The sequence below is a fragment of the Opisthocomus hoazin genome, chromosome Z, assembly GCF_030867145.1.
Source record: "Opisthocomus hoazin isolate bOpiHoa1 chromosome Z, bOpiHoa1.hap1, whole genome shotgun sequence".
Lineage (NCBI taxonomy): Eukaryota > Metazoa > Chordata > Aves > Opisthocomiformes > Opisthocomidae > Opisthocomus > Opisthocomus hoazin.
In genome coordinates this window covers 4,885,549-4,905,192 of record NC_134454.1, presented here as the reverse complement: position 1 = coordinate 4,905,192, position 19,644 = coordinate 4,885,549, and the positions used below count along the sequence as shown (strand labels likewise).

The window sequence follows — 19,644 nt, the reverse complement described above, 5'->3', positions numbered from 1 at the left end:
GTTTTTTTGTGGTTTTTTTTTTAAAAAACAAAAGAAAGAAGAGAAATACCACAATAAGCCCTGGGGGAGGAGGGGAGGGAGAGAGAGAGAGAGACACGAGAGAGAGAAAGAAATTGTGAGACTTACACCACTGGGTTCCTTTTGCTTCTCTTCAGACAGCTTTTGATTCTGAGAGTCTGTTGGCTGTTATAAAATAAAAAATTAAGATGATTTACCCTTACCACCATTCAGTGCTATGGAGCATGACCTACACTACTTCAAATAAGCACAAAGATGGTTACCAGCACACTTCTTAAGCTGTTGTGAAGCAGTAAGGCATCCTGACAGTTCCCCCCCCAAAATGTGTTTCCATACCTGTAAGTTCTGAGCTCTTTTGCACCCAGGTATGTTACCAATCACATGGCAGTTTGACGTGGCGCAGTAGCAGCAAAGAGCTTAGCTCCTTTTTTCAAAGTTAGTCAAAGACCAAAGTACAACTTGCCGAAGGTGAAAGGTAAGTATTTACCTTGGTTGGCTGTGTGGTTTTTCCAGGTTCTGTTTCAGTGGTTGGTGTGGACTGAAATACAAGCAACACATATTCAGACACAGATTTATAAGCTTGGTTATTTCTAAACGCTCATCTTCTTCAAAGAAGAGTATCAGACAGGTTCACACTCAGGAGCACACATGGTACATAACTAATACACAGTGCTTTGACCTTGCTGCTTACAACACCCTGGCACAGACCCCCGCTCCAGCGATCTAAGAGAACTGAAACGTGTGCCAACGCACACACACTCCCCAGGTGAAGCATCAAAAAGAGAGGGAAGGAAGATATTAAACAAACATAATGAACAGTTTGATTTACACTGGAAAATTTTCCGCAGCCAAGCCACAAAATGGATTCCTGTGATCCACATCAAGTCAAAGTACAGTGAGCAATAAATCAGTACTAAAAGAAACACACAGAATCACAGAACAGAATCACAGAACCATTTCAGTTGGAGGAGACCTTCAAGATCATTAAGCTAACACTGTCAATTCCACCACTAAGCCATGTCTCTAAGCATCACATCTACACGGTTTCTGAACCCCTCCAGGGATGGGGACTCCACCACTGCCCCGAGCAGCCTGGTCCCATGCCTGACCACTCTTCCAGTAAAGCAATTTTTCCTAATACCCAATCTAAACCTCCCCTGGTGTGACTTGAGGCTATTTCCCCTTGTCCTATTGCCTATTATTTGGGAGAAGAGACCAATGCCCACCTCACTACAACTGCCTTTGAGGTTGAAGAACAAGCACTGAACAGATGTAAGAGCATGTCAGAACAAACATGGAAAACTTAAAGAATGGTTACATCTGATAAGAAGAAAAGAAAATTTAAATGACAGCCTCCTCGCCATTTTTTATTTTTCCTGCTGTTTTTTCTTGCTCTTGCTACTTCAGCTGTGCTATAACTAACCCAGAAAGAGCCCATGTGGAAAGCGACCCAGAGATGCCAGGAGAAGGCTGCTGCCTACTGCGCGAGCCTCGGGGAGCACATGGATGAGGAGAGCGTGATTCCACCTGCCAGGAACAGCGTGGGGTGCAGAGACTGCGAGTGGGAGACGCAGAGCCCGACGCCGGGCCCCCTCCCCGCTGGGGCTGCCATCTCCAGGCTTCCTCAGGAGCCGGTGGGGACACCAGTTTTGCCTCGCCTCACACTCCATCTCCTGCAGCACAGACGGTCTGAGCTCTGCCTGGGAACTCATGGGCCACAGACAGAAGCCCTACGTATCCCTTCTACCCTAACACTACACTAAGCATATTTAAAAACACTAAGAGACAAATTGTACTTTTTTTTCCCCAGCAGCCTATTAAAAGTCAGTGAACAACAACAACAAAAAAATCTATTAGGCAGTAATTTAAATTTTTTCATTGTCTTATAATGTTTTCATTTCATCTGCCACACATTAAGTACCATTTAGATATATCCAGCTTCTCTTTGCTAGCTGACCACTTCAATAAATTTGCCGAGTTTGTTTAGCATTTGTTATGCAAGTATTCACACCCACACACCGAACCACACACACTTGGCTGGGAAATCCTGAACATGAATGAAAACGCAGATGACCGGGCCTAAGCTCAGCAAAGGTCTCGAAGCTGTAGACCACAGTAAAGAACACAACACCACATGCAAGTACGAAATAAAAGGTAAAATAAATGCACGTAGTATGGCCAATAAACAGGAGGAGCTGGAAGCCATTATACAGCAGGACGGCTACGACTTGGTCGCCATCACAGAAACGTGGTGGGACAACTCGCATGACTGGCATGCTGTCATAGATGGCTACAGACTCTTTAGGAAAGACAGACCAACAAGGAGAGGTGGGGGAGTTGCTCTATATGTGAGGGAGCAAGCAGAATGCATTGAGCTTGGCCTGGGGGCAAGTGAAGAAGGAGTTGAAAGCTTGTGGGTTAGAATTAAGGGACAGGCTCACACGGGTGACATTACGGTGGGTGTATACTACAGGCCACCTGAGCAGGAGGAGGAGGTTGATGAGGCCTTCTACAGGCAGCTGCAAGCAGCCTCACAGTCACAGGCTCTGGTTCTCATGGGGGACTTCAACCACCCTGACATCAGCTGGGAAGACCATACAGCTAGGCAGGCGCAATCCAGGAGGTTCCTACAGAGCATTGATGATAACTTTCTGATGCAAGTGGTGGAGGAACCAACAAGGAAAGGCGCGCTGCTGGACCTCATGTTAACAAACAAGGAGGCACTGGTGGAGGACGTGAAGGTTGGAGGTAGACTCGGCTGCAGTGACCATGAAATGGTCGAGTTCAGGATCCTGCGTGGAGGAAGCAGGGCGATAAGCAGGATCAAAACCTTGGACCTCAGGAGGGCTGACTTTGCCCTCTTCAAGGAGCTACTGGGAGGAATCCCGTGGTCCAGGGCTCTAGAAGGCAGGGGGGTCCAAGAGTGCTGGTTGCTCTTCAAACAACACTTCTTCCATGCACAGGAGCAATGCATCCCCCTGAGAAAGAAATCGAGCAAAGGAGGCAGGAGACCTGCATGGTTAAACAAGGAGCTTCTAGCGGAGATCAGGCAGAAGAGAAAGGTGCATGGAATGTGGAAAGAGGGGCAGGCCACTTGGGAAGAGTACAGAAACATAGTGAGAGCATGCAGGGATGCGACGAGGAAGGCCAAGGCCCACCTGGAATTGAAGCTGGCAAGGGATGTCAAAAACAACAAGAAGGGCTTCTTCAACTACATCAGCAGCAAAAGGAAGGCCAGGGACAACGTGGGGCCGCTGCTGAATGAGGCGGGTGTCCTGGTGACGGAGGATGCGGAGAAGGCAGAGCTACTGAATGCCTTCTTTGCTTCAGTCTTCAGTGCTAAGACTGGCCCTCAGGAATCCCAGGCCCCGGAGGTAAGAGAAGAAGCCTACAAAGAGCACGACTTTCCCTTGGTCGAGGAGGACTGTGTGAGGGATCGCTTAAGTGATCTGGATGTCCACAAATCCATGGGCCCCGATGGAATGCACCCACGAGTGCTGAGGGAGCTGGCGGATGTCATTGCTGAGCCACTCTCCATCATCTTTGAGAGGTCCTGGAGGACAGGAGAGGTGCCCGAGGACTGGAGAAAGGCCAATGTCACTCCAATCTTCAAAAAGGGCAAGAAGGAGGACCCAGGGAACTACAGGCCGGTCAGCCTCACCTCCATCCCGGGAAAGCTGATGGAGCAGCTTATCCTGGAGGCCATCATCAAGCAAGTGGAAGAAAAGAAGGTTATCAGGAGTAGTCAGCATGGATTCACCAAGGGGAAATCATGCCTGACCAATCTGATAGCTTTCTACGATGACATGACTGGCTGGGTAGACGAAGGGAGAGCCGTGGATGTTGTCTACCTAGACTTCAGCAAGGCTTTCGACACAGTCTCCCATGATATCCTCCTGGGGAAGCTGAGGAAGTGTGGGCTGGATGAGTGGTCGGTGAAGTGGATAGAGAACTGGCTGAATGGCAGAGCTAAGAGGGCTGTCATCAGCGGCGCTGAGTCTAGTTGGAGGCTGGTGACAAGTGGTGTCCCTCAGGGGTCAGTACTGGGCCCAGTCTTGTTTAACTTCTTCATCAACAACCTGGATGAAGAGTTAGAATGTACCCTCAGCAAGTTTGCTGACGACACCAAACTGGGAGGTGTGGTAGATACACCAGAAGGCTGTGCTGCCATTCAGCGTGACCTGGATAGGCTGGAGAGTTGGGCAGAGATGAACCTGATGAGGTTCAACAAGGGCAAGTGCAGGGTCCTGCACCTGGGGAGGAACAACCTCATGCACCAGTACAGGCTTGGGGTGGACCTGCTGGAGAGCAGCTCTGCGGAGAGGGACCTGGGTGTCCTGGTGGACAACAGGTTAACTATGAGCCAGCAGTGTGCCCTGGCTGCCAAGAAAGCCAATGGGATCCTGGGGTGCATCAAGAAGAGTGTGGCCAGCAGGACAAGGGAGGTTCTCCTTCCCCTCTACACTGCCCTGGTGAGGCCTCATCTGGAGTACTGTGTCCAGTTCTGGGCTCCCCAGTTCAAGAAGGATGAAGAGCTACTGGAGAGAGTCCAGCGGAGGGCTACAAGGATGGTGAGGGGACTGGAGCATCTCCCCTACGAGGAGAGGTTGAGGGAACTGGGCTTGTTCAGCCTGAAAAAGAGAAGGCTGCGAGGGGACCTTATAAATGCCTACAAATATCTGAAGGGTGGGTGTCAGGAGGATGGGGCCAAGCTCTTTTCAGTGGTGCCCAGTGACAGGACAAGGGATAATGGGCACAAACTGAGGCACAGGAAGTTCCGTCTGAACATGAGGAGGAACTTCTTCTCTCTGAGGGTGACGGAGCACTGGAACAGGCTGCCCAGGGAGGTTGTGGAGTCTCCTTCTCTGGAGATATTCAAGACCCGCCTGGACAAGATCCTGTGCAGCCTGCTGTAGGTGACCCTGCTTCGGCGGGGGGGTTGGACTAGATGACCCACAGAGGTCCCTTCCAACCCCTACTATTCTGTGATTCTGTGATACTGATAGAGAGGGAGGACAAAAAGTTCCCAAACTCTGCAGTGTGGTGGGCATGGGGACGGGGGGAGGCGAAATCACTTGACGTCTCAGACTCCCCCATTTGGATTTTCTCTTGATATCTACCCTGATTAAAACACAGTACTTTTAGGTTCAGGCACACTTTATATGCTGCCACTTCTGCATTCTCATTACATGACTACCACACGGTTAACTCAAAGATATACGTTTGTGTACCTGTACATTAATAATCCTATATTGGAAGGGTAACCCTAATTTTTCAGTTTTCAAGCTCAAAAAGGTTGGATGTGTTTACGTAACACCTAAAGCAAAGAGTCAATCAGACATGAGATGTCCTGCGGCAGCAAGGCTGCAAAGAAATGTAACAGAAGTGCAAGCATGAGGTTCAAGAAACAGAGTTTGACTTTTCCTGCTGTGGGACTGCTGCCTGCTCAGGGCTTTAAGTAGCCTGCTGTTAGAGGACAAATTCAGCTTTTCCTCAGGTGCTTTTCAGCAGAAAAGTAAACACACCTTTTTGCTTGACAACAGAATATATTTACCAACACTTCTGTCAACACCCCACAACAGCTGTACAGAACATAAACTCAAATTTTCAGCCTGCCAAACCACTTATTAGCAACTACACGCTATTTTTTTTGTATTATATATATAATAATAAATACTTCATGGATTTTTTTTGTGTAGGGTATGCATTATGCATTATTCTTGTGTATCTTTTAAAATGTGCAGAATTGCTCATACTATTAATTTATTTACGACAGTACTTAAGAATATATGGACTGATGTGGGCAATGCTTTGATTCAAGACTTACACACACATGGAGATGCTGAGGCCACACTAAAACACACGAGAATGAACACATACACGCTCACACACAGACGTATCTATTTAGATACGCTTTTAGCAATAACAAAGTTCAAATCCAATTTAAAAAAAGCTATTACCAAGCAGATTAAACCAACATTTTTAGTACAGGACTATATATTCAAAGGCAACTGTTCAGTCGCCCTTTAAACAGAGGCAGTTGTGAGCAGTCACAGCCTGAAGACACGGCATCAGTTTACACCGAACTCCTACAGAGAAAAAGATGTTCCGCCTCCCCTTCTGCTGCCTGCTTCCACCCTGCACTGTGCCAGCAAACTGACTCAGGAAACTGAAAAACAGCCTGGAAAAGAAAAATCATATTTTTTAACTCGTTCCCCGGTTTACAGCGCAGTTGCACAAAGGCGTGCTGAGGTAGGAAAGCTGGATGGGATGCGTTTTCCTGGGTGGCAGCAGCAGCACCCTGCTCCCTCCACTCCTCCAGCAGAAGCCACAGGGTGCCTCCTCTCCACCCTGGTCTTCCCACCTTCCCTCCCAACCCCCGGGGCTGCACCCACAAAACAAGAAGTTCCACATTCCTTCTTCCACTGCAGTAACTCACAGCTTTCTCAGAGGGGCAAATACCAAGGGTTAATCTGAGACAAAGGATTCACGTCCGCAGAACTGAAAGCTCAAGAGGAGTCCAGAGCATGCGTGTGAGGGCAGCTGCGCACTAGAGAGTGTCTAGGAATGACAAATGGGACGTGGCTGCAGAAGGCAATTAGGAAAGAGTTGTTAATTTGCAAGAAATTCAGGCCTAGAAATGAAAGTGACTCAGCAGCCGTGTTTCTTTTCAGAGAAGCCTACTGTCAAAACGCAGATGACTTGCTTAATGCAGCACGAGGAAGACACTAACAATGCAAGAGACATTAGAAGCAAGCACTAATTGTCTTACACATGTGAACGCAGGACGCTGTTCCAAAGGGATGTGTGTCTACCTGTCTCACAGCACTGAAGTACACCTCTGCCACTCTATTTTTGTCTCGTCTTGCAAACAGCAGTTTTAAAGATCTGACAGGAAATATACCACATTCTTCTGGCAGTTATTTCAAGTTTCAAGTAGGGCAAACCATAACGATTTTTAAATAGCTGTCTGGTTTAATCCATATGGAGAACAGCATCAATAATGAAGACAACACAAATCAGTTCGCTCACAAGCAGAACAGGAAGATTAAACTGGAGAGTTGCCGATACCTTCATTTGTGAGTAATGATGATGGTGCACAAACAGAAAAGGTTTAATTGTCATCCAGCTTGCTGCTACCAGTCTAAGCCTTACACGTGTGGAGGAAAAGGGTTTTAAAAGCCTGAAGGGAATGTATTGGCTAACTTCAAATACAGAGAAGATGGAGCTAGGCTGTCTTCAGAGACACACACTAAAATGACAAGAGCCACCAGATACACGTTGCAGCAAAGGAACTTCCTGTTTGGTAAAAGGAAAAAAACCACAGTAACAAAGGTGATGACAACCTCCGAAGTGGCCACCCAGAGATGCTGCACAGCCTGCCCGGTGAGGCCTGCCGCAGTCGGACTGGCCGCAGAGCTGGGCTGGACCAGGGCAGCTCCAGAGCCTCCTCACCCCAGCTGCTCCCAGCATCCCTCGTGTGTGCTTGGGAAATTGCCTCAAGCTGCATCATGGGAGGCTTAGATTGGATACTGGGAAAAATGTCTTTACTGAAAGAGTGGTCAGGCATTGGCCCAGGCTGCCCAGGGCAGTGGTGGAGTCCCCATCCCTGAAGCGGTTCAAAAACCGTGTGGATGTGGCACTTGGGGACATGGCTTAGCAGGCATGGGGGTGATGGGGTGACGGTTGGCCTTGGTGACCTTAGAGGGCTTTTCCAACCTTAATGATTCTGTAATCCTATGAGGTGCAGGCAGCCCTCTGCTCTGCCACAGCACAAGTCCCTGCCGGTCCAGCTCAGTATTAGGTGGCTTTGTTGGTTTCACTGCTTTCGTTATGGAAAATGAAGGAACAGGGATCTTTTATCAGTTGTTTAAATAATATACGTAAATTGTGTTAGGCAACAGAGGCGTAAGGGAGGATTATGACTCTCTTCTAACAAGTACGTGACTGATGACACAGCCTCGATGCGAAAGGAGTTCTAGTCATAAGACAAGACAGAACAGGCATAAACGACAAAGGCAAGGAAGCTGTCAGACAGACAAAGATATGAGATTAACGAGCAGACGCAACTGTACGTACACCAGAAGCTGAAACTTGTCCTGAATTCTTTGAATATGTGAAAAACTATCATTAGGTAAATGACCCTGTAATTACACTGGGGGGAGCTACATACATGTCACGAAGCGCGAGTGAGCTAAAACTAAAATTGCTATTGCTGTCACAAAATCCTCCGAGTACTTTGTACAGCATGTTTTAGATATTTTTTGCAGAGGAAACTAAGCTGCAGAGTAGAAATATGCAAAGTAAAGTTACTCTGCATCAGCGTACTGAAAAAGAAATTCCATTGCTTTGTGTATTTGTGCTTCGCTGCAAGCACAGGTCTCCCAGGAATTCATACCTTAGTTTCAGATGGCTTCATAATTTGTGGTTTCGATGCATCCGCAGAGGAGGGCTGCTTCTGAGAGAAAAAAAAAAGGCAAATTAATTAATTCCACCTTTGTTACACGTACTACTATTAAGCAAGCATAAGCAACCTGAATTCATTATATAGCCAGCTAAAAATTCAGAATAAATTAACTGAAGAGTTCTCGTTTTAGATCTTTCTGTGCTGTTTGTATTTCTACAATACATGTATGTAGGACTTCAACAGCGTGAAGCCCACAGATGTCCCTGCAACATTTTTTTGTCTTTGACATGTACTGAAAGCGAATCTCCTGTCAGCTATCAAAACAAACTCAAATCCTGCTCTCATACTGAAACATATATACTTACTGTGATGGATTCTGCCACATTTCTTTTTTTTTTTCTTTAACAAAAATTGTATTTTTGGATTTACTAGTTTGTCACACCAAATATTTATAGTAAACAGGAATAATGAATCTGTACGAAACACACAAGTGTTTCTACGTATCACGCAACCCTTTTGCAAAGCTCCAAATGACACAGTCTTATTCCTAGTTGCAGTGATGTTGATCACTGAACAGCACGTTTTAGTTCTGCTGTGATTGTACTAAAGTTCAAAGCCCAGCAAAGAACACTCTGGTTGTCTCATCGATACTTTATGCAGATGCTATACTGCCTGTCTACTCCCACTTCATGTTCCTCTCCTCAACCCCGTACCTGCCGTCAATCACAGTGACACATTTGTACTTTACATTTAAATGAACAGCACAAGTTATCAATTTTTCTACGTTTGTTCTTCATGTTTACCATGCCACTTGCTGTATGAAAACATGCACTGTCCGAATGAACTCTGAGGCTGTATTACTATTCCGTACCCAGGGTGACTTCTTACTTCCATATGAACAATGTTCTCATTTCCAGAACCTTTCATAGCATAAGCCTTTCTGAACAGTAAGACAAAACTTGCACAGAATTTAAAAGGTACACTATGGCGATGACAGCGTGTCCCTAGCACCAGCCTATCTGGTATCCTGCACACCTTGGTAGGAGGTCTGACTACTCTAACCGTACACCAGAGAGAATCTGCAATTGTCACACTACAGAAACGTAAGCAAACAATATCCGCTTCCATATATGTATAGATTGACTACATAATAGATGGGAACTTCTGCATGGGTGGAGACACACAGGAATGTACGGAGACTCCTACATCAGGACAGGGAACAGAACTTTTTAAACAACCTTTTTATACATTTCTACTACCACCATCAGGTAATCTGTAGGCAAACCCCATTTTTCTTAATTTGCCCTTTAGTAGTTTTTCCTTTTCTTTCTTCTCCGCGAAACTACTCTGAATTCCTTCTACACGACTAACAAGTAGGTACCTGCTCTACAGCTTCCTCTTAGTCACCTTAGTCCCTGTTGATTTAAGAAAAACACATTTATCTGAGCCCTGATCCCTTCCTCCCCTCTGAAAACTCCTACCAAGCCTTTTCCTCACAAAACACCAAGAATTTCTTTCCCCCATTCCAGCACAGCAGCACCACTACAACCGGCAGAGATCAGTGAAAACCTCCCCAAGCAGCCAGCGCCTTCCTTCCACCCCGTCCAGCTGGATGGCCGTAACCAGCAGGAGCTGGGGGATGAGGAGTTCAAATGCTTGTGGAGGAAGAAGAGTAGTTTCAGGATATAAAAGTTTAATGTACAGCTGTTCATCAGTGGCTATGGAGAACGCCAAGCCATCCTCCCTGAAACACTCGGTTGATTCGGCGAAGAAAAGCCTGTCCTGGGGATTGGGGGGGAGCGGGAAGGGTGGGGGGGAGCGGAAGGCATCATCCCGCAGACCACCGCAGTAGGTACCACGACAGCCTTTGGGCTCCCTCGGGGCCACGTCTGCCTCGCTTCGTTTAAAGCACGTTTTTCCCAAATTACCCACTATTCAGGGCCTCCAGTGTTCCACTCTCTCCTTGAAAAAGAGACACTACGAGGAGGACGGCGGTCCTTGTACCCCCCAGCCCTTTAGTGCTCAGGGTCTGCACCCACGCTGAGCCTTGCAGATGGGCAACGCAAGAAGCTGCCGAGGTCCAACCACCGTTTGGAAGCCACCATGCAGAGGGTGAACACCAGCCTGACTCCGGGGACTACTTTTTACTGCAGGCCTGTTCTGCCTCTCCCGTCTCTAGCCGTGCCCAGCTGCTAACCGGGTGCACTGACAGTCAGACCAGGGAAGGGGTGAAGCAACACACAGACGCGTGTCAGGCGCGGATGTAAATATTAAAACGCTGCCTAGCAACTGGGATAGTAACGGCCTGACACACAGCTCCCGCCGCCCGGGCAGGCACACCCTGCTCGCACCCAGGGGTGGCAAACCCCCCCTCTCCTGAAAAAAGCCCAAGCTGCCAAACAGAGAAGCAGGAAGGAGGAGAGCTTGACTTGCCGTGCAGGCTGGTCTCGGCAGAGAGCCGGGCAGTGGTCCTGCAGGGAAAGCACAGGGCTTGGTGAGCTGTCGGGGATGCCCCGGAGCGAAGAGCCGACAGCAGATGGAAAAATAAGCATCATCGGCTCCGACGCCTGCTCCTCCTGCTCGGGGAGAGGCACGGGTGATGGAGGATGCCGAGCCGGCCCAGGCCCGCGGGGAAGGTCCCCTGCGAGCAAGGGGCAGCCGGGGGTCCCGGTGCGGGGGATGGCAGCTGCACAGCCCTTCGGGAAGCAGCTCTGCGAGCGGGGACAGGAGGTGAACCCCGCGGCAAAGAGCACAGGGGCACACAGGGTTCACCTCCCACAGAGGAACCACCGGCAGCACAGGACCCCCACGACCACCACAGAAGCAGCTGGAAAGACATGGATGAATACTGATGAAGTGAGGACTGGTACCTGTTAATTACCCCACCCTGCTAGCAGAGCACAGCCTGTGCCCTAACCAGCCCATGGCCGGCAGGGCAGGCACAGACAGACCGACAGACAAGCAGAGGATCTGACCAGCGGACCTCAGATGCTCTTGGCAGCGAGTTAGAGCACGGCTTTCCAGCAAGGGCTGATGAAGAGACTGGGGACCTAACCAGATAAGAGAATGAATGCCCTTAGAAACTCTTGTCAAATCAGCAGGACAATCTTCATGGTAGTGTTGAAACAGAACAGTTACAAAAGCTAAAAAGTGGGTTAGTAGAACACAACAAAACAAGAAAGCCTATCAAAAGTTTGGTACCTAGTCTCACTTCATGCACCCCAGAAATCTAGAAGCAAAAGGGAAACTGCAACAGGAGAAGGAAAAAAAAAAGTGCAGCTGACAAACATCAAGAGAAAATAATTTTAACTGTTCAGAGAACTGGATGCAAACACCCTTTGGAAACAGAAAACAGCAGGTGAAGAAATCCATAAGAGCTCTTGGTCACAGAAAGCTCAAAGTCAATTGAAATCGCCCCACATGCAACACAGCAAGAGCTACTGTCAACTGAAACTACGCATTTCGTAAATCCATGGAGAAGATTCATCAGACTGAGGAAGGTCACTGCCCACCCTGAGAAAGGAACAGCCAGGTAACAACGCAGCCATCACCCGGCTTCAAAAACACGATGCTGAAAACACCAAGCAACCCATACAGAAATACTTCGATGACAAGAAGAGAGTAAGTAAGAATCAACACACCAGCCAAGAATGAAGTGCGTAAAGACAACACAACACTCAACACACTCCAACACGGCAGCCAGCCCGCTGGATAAGAACGCAGGAACCTCTAGAGGAGGACATGCTGTCACTGCAGCTCCAGGTGACGTTTTCCCGAGTGGAATAGGAAGTTGGTGTGCATCATGGGGGTTTCAAGCTTGCTTTCCTCCAGGTTCCAGTCTGAACGTTCTGGGGAGTTCCTGAAGGATCTCCGACAGGCGGGCAGCAGGTTGGAGGAGGTCGGATACAACAACACAAAAACCCAAAAGCTAGGCAGGCAGCAACACTAAGAAAAACACGCAAGGATACAATGCCACAGGCTGAGATACTCTTGCCAAAAATAACCAACAGGAATCAGAGATAAAAATCTGTTACCACGACAACATAAATACAGCTGTAAAATACAGGAATAACTTTCTGTCTTTTTGGCTTGAACTTCTCTAGGTCAAGCGCTAGGACAGTTTTGGCCACCACACTGCAGTATAGATTAAGCAAGAAAGATCTGAGGACAGGTTTAGGAATCAAATGTGAAGAAAAAATATGTATGAGGGACTCAGTCACAGAAAAAGCAAGATGGCACCTGGTGTTTTGTCCTCTGGTCATGGAGCCAAGAAAACAGGAAAAGAAGAAAGTGGCTTATTCTGTAACAAAGAATCTCTCATGCCAGAGCTCAAGAATCTCGCTTCTGGGAGAAGCGTCACTCCACAACAGGGGCTGCTGAGATGAAGCCAGCACTTCCAGCCACAGCAGCCTTTGGGCCAGCCTATATAAATATTTTCTGAGTGAACTAGCTGTGCCCAACGTAGGAGAGAGGAATGAGGAGTCCTCTGTGGCCACCCGAGCTCTCCTCTGGGCTTACACACTTCACACATGAATAAGCCGGGATTGCTTCTCAGGCTTACAGTTAACAGCAATGTTACTACTGCAGTGTTACTATTAAAGGCTGTGTAATACAAGGCAAAACATGATCTACCTGAACACAAATGGTTGCTTCTTTACACGAACGGCTCTGTTGCCGAGCTTTAATTAACAGCGTTCGCAAGATGTAGAGACCTACTGTCAAAAATAATGAGTTATTTCCACTAATTTTCCATTGAGCCAAGCGGAGCTGCAAGACACAGTCTGAGTCAACACCTGTATGTGTGCGTATATGTACAAATATAGACATACAAAAATACATAAACATCTATATTTGAAGTTACACAGCAGCTAAGATATGCAGTGACTTGAAAGTGGAAAAAACATACCACTGAAACTACCTCTTTATATAGATTTTATTATTACAGTATCTATAATAGCTGAATTAAAAATTACAAATTTGAGTGCTTCTATGTCATTTTCCAACCCAAGTAATTCCTAAAACAATTACTTCATAATTACTGTTCCTATACATAGTTCCTTTATTATGTTGATAAGAAAAACAACATCTTTTTAAGAGAAAGTTAAAAAAAACCCCACACAACCAAGAGAACAATTTTTTCCCCCAAGATTTCAGGCTCCCAGATAATTCTGTGGAGTTTTAATACCAAGAACTTAACGAAATGGAATAGCAGGATATAGGATTCCAGTTAGTACCTGTATATTATTCAGACACTGGTGTATTTACACAAAACATTCCCACTACTCATCCTGCTGCGATGAGTTTCTTTGTGGAAGTAATCAGCACGGTATCTCTTCTGAGCAATTCACATTGCAAGTTCTAACGACCGATTCTGCCACATGACTACCAGCGTGCCTCCTCCATTTCTAAAGCCTGTTATCATTGCTGAAACTCACAAACATTGCATGCTGTAAGCAAAACCTACTGCTCGTGCCAGCTACTGAGAGGGAGTGAGAAAAACAAAACCTTGGAGAATCGGCTTTTTCTGGAGCTAGATTCTAACTCAATCTAAAATTCTTTGCTAATGCTGTTACTGCAATGCCACTGAGCTCATTACAGCTCTGACTCAGAAAAGCCCCACAACTTTGCACTGGTTGCCACAAAGCAAACCAAACCCAGCAGAATTTAATACCGAAGCATGGAGATTCATTTGAACAAGCAGTTTGCTCAATTCATGCCTTGGTGGTTCATCTCTTCAATATATATGCTTTTAAACACCTACCTTAAAAAAAAAATCCCAAACAATCAAAACACAAAACCAAAACTAACAACAAAAAGCCTGCTATCTCTACGGATGCTTCCTGTGCTTTTAACACCCATAAACTCAGCTGGTGTGAATATCACTTTAAGTAAGTAAAAACTATTACTATTATTAGAGTTTAAATTTCCACAACTTGACAAAGAAAAAGCAATTTTAGACATAAACTGACTTGCCTTTAGAACTAAGAAACTTAGTAATAGATTGTGCTCTGTTCAAATACACACTGACAGTTCTGCGCAGACATGAAGAATGAACTGAGGCACAGCTAAGGCATACTCATCTGCCGAGGTCAGATGAACCTCACCAGGTAAGTCTGCTGGACTATGCACGGAACTCAGCCATCAGGAGAGCCTCACCAGGACATCCCTGCCTCAAGTGCCATCGTGGAATGCTCCAGAAGTGGGTGTGCCGTCTGACAGCCTCCAAACTCCACAGGCACTCCTCCTCAACGACAGTAAAACTAGTAACAAACAGTAGGATTATGTCGGTGCTTCTTTCCCAGATCAGACAGTTGGCTGTAATGAATCAGAGAGACAAAACTCAAAGACCACTGGTAACACAGGACCACACCTCTCTGCAAAACTCAATTCAAAAGATAATCCAGGTTACTACCAGGGAAATGATTAACAGTGAAATTTTATTATTCTGCAATTTTCACACCACACAGAATAAGTATTTGCAACAAGTATTAATCTATACCCAGAAGCAAGACCAGCCATCATTTACAGATGTTAAAAGACCGTGTAGGAAACAAACAAATCCATCTTCTCATGAACAAAAACATAACAATTTTTTAAAGAGCTTTGTTTGAACCAAGAAATTGAAAAGCTGTTCAGGTCATGAAGCGTTTTTACAGTCTTGAGTGCTGCTAAATTTATTGACGATCACAGCACATTTAGCCAGACAACCTTCATAAGACAGACTGACACTTACTGTTGTCTTCTATTTTGATTGCTAAAATAAAATTTCTGCCATTTTGGCACAGAAATTTAGCAACACTGAATTTTATGTATCAGCTAAAGCTGATTAACCATAGTGCTCAAATTTAAAGTAATGGGTTTTTAAGCAGTGTTTTTTTAAGGTAACCTGCTTGCATTCGAATTTGGTCACAGTAAATCAAATGCCACCAAGTACAACCTTGTGAGTGAGATCAGCATTGTATCTACCGCAGTGTAGAACAAGGCTTCATGCCACCCAGAAACTCACTGCTCTGTCAAACCACCTTCAGGTTAGATGTCTGTTTTAAGATTTCTGGATTTCAGCAATCTATGTCAAGTCCAAAGCTCAACACCAGTATGCTTGGTTTTCTTTATTTTAGTAACTACTCAGTCACTATTAAGAGTCTGAAACAGCTTTATGCTTGAACAAAAAAACAACTGAGGGCAGCAAATGACATTTGACTTTAAATAATTTTTGTACCCTTTGACTCTTCTTGAACTTCTGACACCTCAGTTTACACTTACTTCTACGCAGGAAGCCAGGGATATGCAGAAGAAGTTAGAACCAGCCCACAGCTGATGGTAAGAAGCACTGTGCATTCATTTGTTAACATCTCCCACTGTGCCCAATGCTTCCACAACTTATTTGCTGTTTGGTTGTTTATTTGTTTCGGAAGCAGAGGAAAAGAGTTTCCTAGTTGGTCACAGAGCAGTACCCAAACACGAAGAACCTTTACATACACAGAGTTTGGCTCACGGGGTGAAGAAATTATTTAGACTTCAGTATTTAGCATGGCTACTGCTTTATAATCTTTACAAGGACAATTTCTATTTAATGTCCCTTCATGATTATTGCAAGTGGTCTGGAAAGAAAGCCAGCACATGCTGAGCAGGGTAATCAGAGTTCATGTGCTGCCTTCAGAGTCCACGCGCACGCAAACGGGCCAACACTTCATGAGATCACTGGAGATGCACTCCTCCTTCCTTTCAGATGGAGTCGGAAGCAAAGACTGCAAGTAAGCTCTGTTTTCATATCCAGATTATACCTCTCCAGCATTTTATTTTCAAACTTACTTTTCGCTGTCAAAGATGTTCATTTTACTGCCATTTTGATGAAGAGTGACCTTTGTATTCCCATCTGATCACAGAATGGGTTACCTAACCTGACAGTTCCCTCAGCTACACATGCAGAAATACCCACAAAAACCACAATTTTCATCATCAGGCAAAACTCCTCATCGGACATACAGCAGTGTCACGAAAAGAGTTCTGACATAATTAATTTGTTTTAAACCCCACGTTGTTATTTCTTCTTCAATGTGCTCTTTGATTACCTCCTCTTGGAAACTTCCTGTTTCCATCACCATAAACTCTACAAGCTGGCACATACCGGAATTTCATTTTCATTCAGTCATATTCAGATATTAGAAGCAGCACACCAGTACCGTCACCACTCTTCTCAGGTTCCCACTCTGCACAACAGAGCATTACAGTAAGGCACAAGCTGGTCACCGCAGCAGAGCTCTCCTTTTTTCCAGACAGCTCAATAATCCCCTTTTCAGTTATCAGTCCTGCAGAAGGTCACTATTTAGCTCTAATTACTACAGCTAACTGTTTCCCTCTCTGCATGTTGTTTTACAAACCAGAATGTTCCAAAGCTACCCGTGGCAGCTAACTGCAAGCTGATAAGAAAACATCAGGAAAACACGCGGTTAGGTGCCAGCCACAAGCCACCCAGAGCTGCTGAGCTCAGCCAGGATTTGTGTCACTTGGTCTGCAGTGTCACCGGGGGACAGCTCGCAAAGCCCTTCCCAGCAGAGCTGGGACAGAAATGGTGGACTGCAAACAGAACCAGTGTTCTACAATGAGGGGTTTAAAAGGACAGAAATGTTATGTAAAAGCGGACTTCATCTTAAGACTGAAGATCTCCGAAGTTATGAGCTCAGTTATTTTTGTTACAATACTCAAACTAGGGAGTACTCAAAATGGGCGGCTGGCAGTCACAAGACCTAATCAGCAATACTCTGAATTAGAAATTGTATTTTTCAACCCCAGGATGCAGAAACAAAATATTATTCGTGAAGCCATATGAACTGATATACACACATCACAACAGCGCTGGCTACCAAAATAAACGGAAAATAAAGGATAAACAATCCTACAAACACCAAGTCAAGGAATCTCAACTAAACTTTGCTGTTAAAATATCATCTAAGGATAACACTGCATAACCTGCTAGGGGTGACTGTGGGTGGGGGTGGGTGTGTGTTGGGTTTTTTTCTTAGACCACTCTAGAAAAATTCAACATTGTTTTACTATTCCCACTCAAAAAGAGCCAGATTGGGGCACTTCTCCCTTCAGCACCGGCTCTTAACTCAGGATAACCCAAAGCTGCTTCAGAAGGGCCCCACGCATGCTTTTTAGAAATAAGAATGTTACTGTTCAATTAAAAAAATATAAAATCTCCACCTTTGTGAGGCCTTGTCCTGCCTCACAGAGGCTTCCTTCCTTCCTGGGGATCAAAGATATGAGTTTCCTAGTGGGTTCAAGCACTTCTACTAAGCAAGGCATGAAGGCAGGCACAGAGCTGCCTTCTTCCAAAACCAGGAAGGTTTCTGAGCCTTAAAGAGCTGCCAAGGAGTGTGCACGGCCACCGACCTCCCAGCCTCCCTACAAGGCTCTTACTTTGGCAGAAGAGACTCTCGACAAACTCCCAAGCTTTCTGTGTTTCCCTAAGGAAAACAAGAGCAGACGTGATGAGCATGAACACAACAGAGACCAACTCACTGAAAAAGCAGCTCCTTTACTTTCTGGAGACAGACGTTTCTCCTCTACCCCCATTCCCAGGCCTCAAAGAGCCACCACCTTCAGGGCAACATGACTTTGCCTAGGTTTCAGACTGGGAGTGTCCATGTAAGGTGCAAAGCTCCAGAACTACAGCTGTGAGATACCCGGCTGAGGGACCTGTCCCTGAGGCTGAGACCAGGAACAGAATTTTCACACACCTAGTCACTCCCATTAAAAAAAAAAACAAAAAAAAGCACTGTTTTATACAAGAGGTTGACAGTAAGAAATACATTAGTCTAGAGAACAAAATGTCTTACGTAGAAGAAATTATTATCTGTTATGTTTTATGTCAATTAAAAAAAATACAGCACAGAGAAAATTAGCCATCAAAAAAAGACAACAGATCAAGAACTCAGCAGAGGTCTCTGCAATGCGGAACAAGAACTCTGTGTTCTTTAACACACTATTTTCACTTTCTCCAAAGCAGAGAAGAGGAGGGAAGATACTGATACTGCCACTTAATGACATGAAGATAGACTTTGTTTGCTCAGCTTGCTGCCGGACCAGACTGGAAACACTCATGATTATGGATCAGCAGTTTTAGTTTACAGGAACTATAAGCAAACAGTAGCACAGCCTAAGCAACACTCAGCTATCTAATTTCTACTACTACAACACCAACAAAACCAAACAATTATTGAAAAGTATTATTTTTCCCACACGTTTGCTGTGCTTGGTTTGTTGTCAACACGTTGTTGATACCTCAGCATGCCACAACCGAGAAGCTGCTCTGGCAGATCCCCACACCCTGACTACGCAATATTCTGTACGTGCCATCGGCACACTCAGCTCTGCATCTGTCCGTCAAAAAACCAAAACGACACAGGTTTTTGAAGGAAGAACAGCATGGGCTGCGAGCAACGAGGAAAGAAAAAGAAGCCCAAAGCAACAGCAGAAACACAGAGCAGCTCAGACACTGCTCCTCCTCGTCCCTCTCTTCTCCAACACTGCTCTGTCACGTAAACCACTCCTTGTGTAACGCGTAAAACATGGAGGCTAGCGCCGTGCCCACACAGGAACACCTCCCAGCGCCGGTTCACTCACAGCCGGCGACCCCGGCCCGCTGGCGACGGGACCGCCTCGGCAGCCCTGCCAGCCCGCAGCTTCTGCCCGCAAAACTCCCGGAAGAGAGGAAGGAAAAAAAAAAAAAAAGAAAAAAAAAAAGCTGACCGCGGATGCCTGCGGGCCCCCAGCAGCAGAGGGAGGAGGAGGAGAGCGAAGCCGGTGCGCAGAGCTGACTTACGCGGTAGACGCGTGCCTTCTCCGCGGCAGGACGGCGAGGACGCCGCGGCGGCTCGGCTCCGCGCAGGCGGCGGCTTCGGTTTCCAGGCGGTGCTGGCCCAGCCCTCTGCGAGCCACGGGCTCCGCGCCCGGCAAGGCCCGGGAGCCCCACCTGCGGCCCGGAGCAGCCCTACGCCCGGTGCGGGGGGGTCCCGAGGGGCAGGCCCGGCCCTAGGCCTAGGGGGGGTGGGAGGGGGTCCCTGAAGGGCAGGCCCGGCCCTAGGCCCGGGGAGGGGGTCCCGGAGGGGCAGGCCCGGGAGCCCCATCTGCGGCCCGGAGCAGCCCTACGCCCGGGGGTGGGATCCCGAGGGGCAGGCCCGGCCCTAGGCCCGGAGGGGGGGGGTCCCGGAGGG

At 46.7% G+C, this 19,644-nt stretch overlaps 1 protein-coding gene across 4 annotated transcripts in view; it reads right to left on the bottom strand.

Moving 5' to 3' along the window:
* CAST (calpastatin) overlaps positions 1-19,644 on the bottom strand; it is a 68,438-nt gene that overhangs the window by 25,618 nt on the left and 23,176 nt on the right. For 3 of the 4 annotated variants that reach the window (XM_075410990.1, XM_075410992.1, XM_075410993.1), the window contains exons 4-6: positions 8,417-8,476; positions 506-556; positions 127-183 (exon numbers count right to left, since the gene is read on the bottom strand). In XM_075410990.1, coding sequence (XP_075267105.1) covers positions 127-183; positions 506-556; positions 8,417-8,476 — 168 coding nt within the window. The remainder of the gene's footprint in view (positions 1-126; positions 184-505; positions 557-8,416; positions 8,477-19,644) is intronic. The other variant, XM_075410991.1, reaches the window with a different exon arrangement.